This window comes from Nematolebias whitei, chromosome 16, assembly GCF_014905685.2.
Source record: "Nematolebias whitei isolate Nwh7 chromosome 16, NemWhi1, whole genome shotgun sequence".
Lineage (NCBI taxonomy): Eukaryota > Metazoa > Chordata > Actinopteri > Cyprinodontiformes > Rivulidae > Nematolebias > Nematolebias whitei.
In genome coordinates, this window is record NC_056513.1 from 5,610,925 (window position 1) to 5,618,621 (window position 7,697).

General features: G+C 43.0%; 1 protein-coding gene across 3 annotated transcripts in view; it reads left to right on the forward strand.

Annotated features, from left to right (window-relative positions):
• Nucleotides 1-6,747, forward strand: part of LOC119422687 (nocturnin) — a 19,121-nt gene extending 12,374 nt beyond the window's left edge. For 2 of the 3 annotated variants that reach the window (XM_037690077.1, XM_037690079.1), the window contains exons 2-5: nt 2,478-2,626; nt 2,709-2,883; nt 5,394-5,725; nt 5,800-6,747. In XM_037690077.1, the coding sequence (XP_037546005.1) occupies nt 2,489-2,626; nt 2,709-2,883; nt 5,394-5,725; nt 5,800-6,306 (1,152 nt within the window). In that variant the 5' untranslated portion in view covers nt 2,478-2,488 and the 3' untranslated portion in view covers nt 6,307-6,747. Of the gene's footprint in view, nt 1-765; nt 853-2,477; nt 2,627-2,708; nt 2,884-5,393; nt 5,726-5,799 lie in introns of those variants that run through there. The other variant, XM_037690076.1, reaches the window with a different exon arrangement.
• The last annotated feature ends 950 nt before the right edge of the window (nt 6,748-7,697 follow it).

A 7,697-nucleotide genomic window follows, 5' to 3' on the forward strand; every position in this document is an offset into this window, starting at 1 on the left:
CAGTGCAGACTGAAGCAGTGCAGACTGAAGCAGTGCAGACTGAAGCACTGCAGACTGAAGCACTGCAGACTGAAGCACTGCAGACTGAAGCAGTGCAGACTGAAGCACTGCAGACTGAAGCACTGCAGACTGAAGCACTGCAGACTGAAGCACTGCAGAGTGAAGCACTGCAGAGTGCAGACTGAAGCACTGCAGAGTGCAGACTGAAGCACTGCAGAGTGCAGACTGAAGCACTGCAGAGTGAAGCACTGCAGACTGAAGCACTGCAGACTGAAGCACTGCAGAGTGAAGCAGTGCAGAGTGAAGCAGTGCAGACTGAAGCACTGCAGACTGAAGCACTGCAGACTGAAGCAGTGCAGTGGAAAGCTTCTTGTACGACGCTGTGGATGTTTTGGACCTGCGGGGTTAACTCCTGTGAACATACACCGTCTCATTTTACATGTTCGAACTTACATTTTTGAGACGGCAACAACATTTAGTTATGTTAGTGTGGAAAAACACCGGCTTCAACGTGGAAAAAACCCACTTACATAACATATCAACTTGTTTTCAGCGTCAAGCGTGCGCTGTTACAACACTCGAGGCTCGGGACGTCGCTGCCGACTCCTCGCACATTTCTGCCCCCGTGCTTCGTTACGCAGCTGCACGGCAGCAGTCGATTCATAACAACACACTAACACACTGAACCAGCTCCGCAGCACGTGACCTGCAGCTCCATGTGGTCACGTGACGTCCACGTCCTAATCTGTCCTCCAAGCAGAGGATTTAAAGGCAGCAGCCGAGGCCGGCCAGCACACCTGACTCCGCTGACAGGAAGCTGATCTTTACACAAGCCAGGGATGGAGACTGTGGGTAAGCTCTCATGGAAAATGCTGTTAGGGGTATAAAAAGTGCAAATATTTAACAATTTATTAATCAGGACACGTTAATATATATTATTTGATGTATTTATGGTTGATTTTCTTTGATTTAATATGAAGAAAACTGGTAGAAATTAAATATTTTAACAAAATCTAATAAGGTTTTTCCTTTTTTGTATGTTGTTAATAAGAACATACACTGACTTAATTAAACATGAATATAATAAAAATCTAAATTATTTGTGGTCTTTTAAAACTGAACGAGTCTGTTGCGTTTGTGCACTCTGAGCCACTTGGTTTTAAAGTTCAATTTGGCTCAAATAGTTACAAAAATTAGCGTAAAACTAAGAATATTAACTGCTTTAGACAAAAACTCTATTTTCTGCAGGTTTTAGGTTCAGGTCTTTAAATCAGAAAGTTGATGGGCTGCTTTGTATTTCAGCATTTATAAATCAAGTCATTTAAAGTTGCCACAATGATTAAAGATTTAAAAAATAGTTTTGCTTTATTAAAATAAAACGGCACATCTTTTCAGCTTCGTGCCGTTTAGTTCTAAAGTTTATTTTTTTTATAATATTTCTGTTAAAGATCACCTTTTCTGAATGTGTGTTAAAAGTTTGCTCCCGTTTCTGAAACTCTCTCTAAGGTGTTGAAAATGTCTGGTCTGGTGTTGCTGCTCCAAATATTTAAAGACTTGACACTAATCACTGAATGTTGCATAAAATAACGAGACGCTCCAACAACTGGAATGAACGAGTGCAGATTCGATGATGGAGGGAATATCCCACACTTTAATCAGAACATTTGAGCTGATCTGTTCTTTAGTAACGAGTCCAACTTCACGCCGTCATTTAAATCTCTTCTAATCGCACGTCGTGTCTGAAGGGCAGCGTGGGAGGATCAGACTACTCCCTGGAATTTTTTTTGTTCTTGTTTTTCGGAGTGACGAGAATCTCGTCGAGCCGGGAGTTTTAAACGAGCAGCTGTTCTTATTGTTCCTGCAGCTCGTCTTTGGCCTTTCGCTTTGAGCACGTCCCCAGACCCCAAGGGCCTGATTAAGGTGCTTTATTTTAGATGGTTTTGTCTTAAAATATTAGAAAAATGTGAAACATTTGAAGCTTTTATTTAAAGTTTAGTTTAGATTTGGTTGTTCGACCGGAGGAACACGTTGTTGCCTTTGTTGTGTCGTTTAACCTTTAATTTCTCATGAATTCGACACACCGAGCAGAAGGTGACTTTGTGTGAAATAGTTCTTGAGAAGGGTGCGGTGACGGCCGACTACAACAAAATGATGCTTCGTCACATTTGTACAAACTCACTGAATCGCAGCATCAAAGCTGTGAATGTTTTATTCTTTTCATTTAACCTTGTTTTCTTTCAATTATCGTTTTTATTCAATTAAAACGTTCCCCAGAAAAATATGGGCGTTTTTAAAAATACTTTGTGAGAAACTGTCGTCTTTTCTTCTTCCCGGACCAAAACTGCAAGAGAATATATTTGTTCTGTAAGCTGCTCTTGGTTGAGAAGAAGCAGAACGTCCAGTAAAAACAAGAAACGCGTTTCTGAACGTAGCTGTTTGTCAGAAAGCTCATCCTGGGGGGGGGTTGCTCTCGTCAGCAGTGTACCCGATGGGCGGCGGAGCCACCCGGCTGTGCACCACCCTGATTCAGACCTTCAACAGCAGCGGCGCTCCTCTTCCTCTCTCCTCATCCTACCTGGACTCCCACCAGCCCACAATCACAAACCTGGATCCAGATTTCTGCCTGGTAGGACTTCTCCTGAACTCGTATGATTTGATTTGATTTGATTTCTGAGTAAATATCGAACTGAATCCTTCATGTCCTGCAGAAGGGCTCCTCTGTGTGCCCCCCTGACCCCGTGGAGCTCCTTCATCAGTGCGAGGAGGCCCTCAGGGACCGACCACCTCGGTTCCTCAGGAGCTTTGTTCACCTCCCTGATGGGAACGGAAACAGCGCCCCCTGCAGCCCCATCAGGGTGATGCAGTGGAACATCCTCGCCCAAGGTAGGCTCCAGATTTTAGCCCAAAAAAAACCATCTGGACTGCTTGTAGGCTTTGATACAACAGAAAGTTTAATAATAAAAGTTATTTTTACACATTAGTCTATTAAATCGCTTCCATTTAGTTATTTAGTCACTAAAATAATCTTGTTTGCAGAGCATTAATCACTGCTTTACTTTGACAACAGATAAATTGGTTATGAGTGAATGTGCCAGTTTTGATCGACCCTGAAGGCCTTTAAAAGTAATTTTTAGATAAAAGTTAAATTTAAACGAAAAGTTTTCTGAACGTTAAAGAATGTTTGACGTTAACCGAAACACATTTTATGTAAAAATATTAACGGCCAAGAGACAAATCTGAAAACTTCACTGTTGCCAAACCTCAAATAACGACAGCTGAGGGAGAGGAGGGAAATAAAGTAGCTCCGAGTTAATCCTCAGTTTTTCTTTGTTCAGGTGCTTCATTTCAGTTTCACTTGTATCTACTAAAAACTGAGAGCATGATAAAAACATTAAAATCCCGTTTAAAGACACTCGGAACACAAATTATTTAATGTAAACTAATAAATTTTAAATCAGACGTCATTAATATTAAACACTAATAATAAAATGCTAACATCAACACAACAAAGGGTAAAAGTGACTAAAAACCAAGAGATTTAGGTTTTCGTACCGTGCATGCGTCGGGGTGTTGAGCATCTGTGGAATGAAGCTAACGGTAGTTTCTCGCTCGGCTACGACTCAAACTTGACTCAATATTTTGAGCCGATGCTCAGATTTTCTGTTTCAGTTTGGTCGATGTCTGAGTGTTCGTCTAAAGCACGGGTGTCCAAAGTGCGGTCCGAGGGCCATTTGCGGCCCTTTGAGTGATTTTGTGCGGCCCACAACAGTTTAAGAATAATATAATTTTGGCCACCAGGCGTAAGAGGTCGATGCAGACGTTCTGCAAATTAGTTTGTAATCCTTTTTTATATATAATGTTTAGGTTTAACAGAAAAACGGATGAAAAACAATCTTCTCAAAAAGAGCAATATTAAACAAAATACAAACCTTTGGCTGTAATCTTTTTATTTTCACTTCATGGTACAAAGCACCAAAAACCTTTTACTGATTTCTACCAGAAAGGATGCTTTTAAATGATGATTCATAAAACGTGGCTAAATATCGTAGTTGATAAAATAATCAAGAGGGAAACGGGACATTTTTAAATGAATATAACGTGGTGTCATCTACATACGAGTTGATCAACTTTATCAACCCTTCCATGAATCTGTTGTAGCGACTGACAGCTGGACCATTTTTCAGAACTTTAATCAGCGTTTTGGGTCGTCCATGGTCCAAACGGCTGATCGACCCCCTTTTAAAAGGACACTTACTCATAACTGTGCTTTTGTTGCTGAGAACCGACTAAAACAAACTTTCAAAACACAAGAAAACAACAAGCATACACTCAACAAATCAAATAAATCAAATCCTTTTTAATAAAAATTATAAGCTTAGTGTTTGAGGCTTTTAACGTTTTGGATCTACAACAATTTAAAACTCTTTCTCCACCAACATCCGTAAACCTTTCTCCTAAATATTGTTCACGTTGAGCGTGAAATTCACATTTTTGTGGCCACGAGTCCTTTCGTCTGGATAGTTTGGGTCCACATATGAAAAGGTTTGGACACCCCTGAGGGCCTGATATACTCCATCCGAAGCCGAACAGTCGGCAGGTAGTCGCATGGTTGCGGGATATTCGTTTTCGCTTACACCTTTCATACAGGGTTGCCAGATTAACATAATTACATGTTTTTATCCCCTCTTTTTCTCTGTTGTGTGCACAACATATGTCTCATCTTACAACACCTTCTCTCAGCATGTGACAGTTTAGGTCAAAATATTATAATTTTAAAGCAACAGTACAATAGTTGTTCATTGCTTATCTGGCAACCCTGCACAGACGCAGCGCTCCAGGGAAACCTCACCTGCTGCAGTATACATCACCATGTGGGTTTCTTCCCACCATGGTTTCCACTCCGTCCATGCAGCTGCTGTGTTTTTTTTTTTTCACAGCTTCTTTTTGCGTGCAGTCCTGACAAAACAACATTCTTTGCTGTGCACGTTAGTTTGTTTCCCATCTCGGCTCACTTTATACCAACCAATGGCACTTGACCTCTCATTTGTGATTCAATCTGCTTGAGTGCATTTTTAAATGAAGACGTTTTGTGTTTGATTCAGTATCCTCGTCTGCTGCCCTCAATTGGCTGTAACCATGTACACTCCTTAAAAAAGCACTGGAGCTGGAGGTCAACAGAACTCTCTTTGCCCATTTATATAAAATGATGATTAAAGACATTGGTAGTTACAGGAATGAAAGCTGTAGAGAGACATTATGACTGTTTTTAAAAGCTCTCGGCTTTATTAATCGTTATAAATGTACGTTTGGCTGACCTGGAACATTTAAAATGTTCCTGTAATGTTTTGGTCGCACACAACGTGCTCATGTTCGTGTCCTCCTCTGACCCTCAGCTTTGGGTGTAGGCGTGGACAGTTTTGCTCAGTGTCCTCTGGAGGCCCTCAGCTGGTCCCACAGGAAGTTCCTGATCCTGGAGGAGATCCTCACCTACCGACCTCACATCCTGTGCATGCAGGAAGTCGACCACTTCTACGACACCTTCCAGCCCATTCTGGCAGGTTTGGGCTACGGCAGTCAGTTCTGCCCCAAACCCTGGTCCCCGTGCCTGGATGTGGAAGGCAACACCGGCCCCGACGGCTGCGCCCTGTTCTTCGACGAGTCCCGGTTCGAGCTCCTGGACAGCGTGAACATCCAGCTCTCGGCTAAGATGATCCCGACTAATCAGGTGAGTGAAGCTTCACTTTGATCTCGTAAAACGCTCATGAACCAGGTCAGTGACGCAGCGTCGTCTCGCCTCAGGTCGCCGTGGTGATGACTCTGCGTTGCCGCAGTACGAGGAGGTGCATGTGTGTGGCCGTGACCCACCTGAAGGCTCGATCCGGCTGGGAGTGGCTCCGCAGCGCCCAAGGATCCGATCTCCTGTGGCATCTTCAGAATCTGGTCCAGACGCTCGTCGGCCGCGGCTCCGACGTTAAAATACCTCTGCTCATCTGCGGGGACTTTAATGCGGTGCCGGCTGAGGAGGTGTACCGGCGTTTCACGACGTCTCCTCTTGGTTTGGACTCCGCCTACAAGAAGCTGAGTCAGGACGGCCTGACGGAGCCGGAGTACACGACGTGGAAGATCCGAGCCACGGGGGAGTGCTGCACCACCCTGGACTACATCTGGTACACCAAGGACACGCTGAGGGTGGACGCTGTTTTAAACATGCCCAACGAGGAGCAAATTGGACCCAACAGGCTTCCATCCTTTCACTATCCATCAGACCACCTGTCTCTGGTTTGTGACTTCAGCTTTAGGCAATAAAAAGGAAGTCTGGATCCTTCGGAGTCGAGGTTTGCTTCACTCCATAGGAAGACGAGCAGTCAGGACGTTTCGCTTGAGTGAAACGATTAAGAAACTTTTTTTTTTTACACCCTGAAGCCAGAGTGTAAAGTTTTGGTTACTGTGACTCAAGTGTTTAACTCGAGGTACTCTGGTTGCGGACCGACACTGCCGAAGTCTTCCGTCATGAACCTCTCTCACCAGACTGCTGCGTTGCACCTTCAGCTGCGCCCAAAGTGCACAAAAACGGACTCCTTTGTAGTAAATAATCCTAAAAAATAAAACTGTAAAAGCAAAAAATGCATCATGTTACAAGAATGGTTGAAATGGTGGTTGAACATTTTTATTACTATTTTTTTTTACTTTAAATTATGTACTCTTCCCATTTTGTCCACGTGTCAAAAAGTCAATTTCATCAAACTTGCCCCATAAGGGCGGCTCTGTGGCCACATGCAGCTCTTTGGTCCCCCTTTGGTTTTAATTAAAAATAATCTAAAATTTACTACTATTGGTAATTATAACCTTATGTTTGGGTGTGACGTGCAGTTTTCTGTAGATATGTGAATGAAATCTGACGGAGCTGACAGCGAAACAAACGGATGGTTTATCCTTCACCTCATTGCTCCAACATTCAACCATTCAGTTGATTTTCTTTAATCGGACAGAACATTTAACATTTTAACACATATTTAAAGAAAATGCTGGAGGAAAATTTATGAAAACTGACCCTTGATTAGAAGAAATTCAGTAAATCACAATCCCATCCCGAGGTGTTTCCAGGCCAGCAGGGATTTTAGATCTTTTCAGCGGGTTCTGGGACTGGTCTGGGGTCTCTGTGCCTGGAAAACACCCAAAGGGAGTCCTCCTAAATCAATCAGCTGTTTGGTTGGACCACCTCCCGTCAGCGCAGTGGAGCAGCGGCTCTGCTCCTCGCCTCGTCTCTAAAACTGAGCGCGGCCACCCTACGGCGGAAGCTCCTTTAGCTGCTTGTACGTCTTGAGATCCTCCGGGAGCAGCTGGAGCGTCACTGGGGAGGGACGTGTGGACAACCGCACCACGGATAAGAGGACGAGAACGGACGGGCGATTAAACGTCCAACAGACATTTGGTTTAACCTTTTGGTTCACCTTAACTTATTAGGATGCCAGTTTAACTTTTGTTTTAAAGTTGTATACTTTTATTGTATGAATAATCTACAAATAAAAACTTAAAACGATTTGCTTAGTTCTGTGTTTTATAAACTATTTCCTTGCACAAGATTTTGTTTTCCTTTAACACTTAAAACCGTCAATAAATGTCAGAAATCTTTATAATGTAACAAACTGTATTTTTATAGTTTATTTCAGCCTTGAAGTACATTTTGCAGCTCGGGC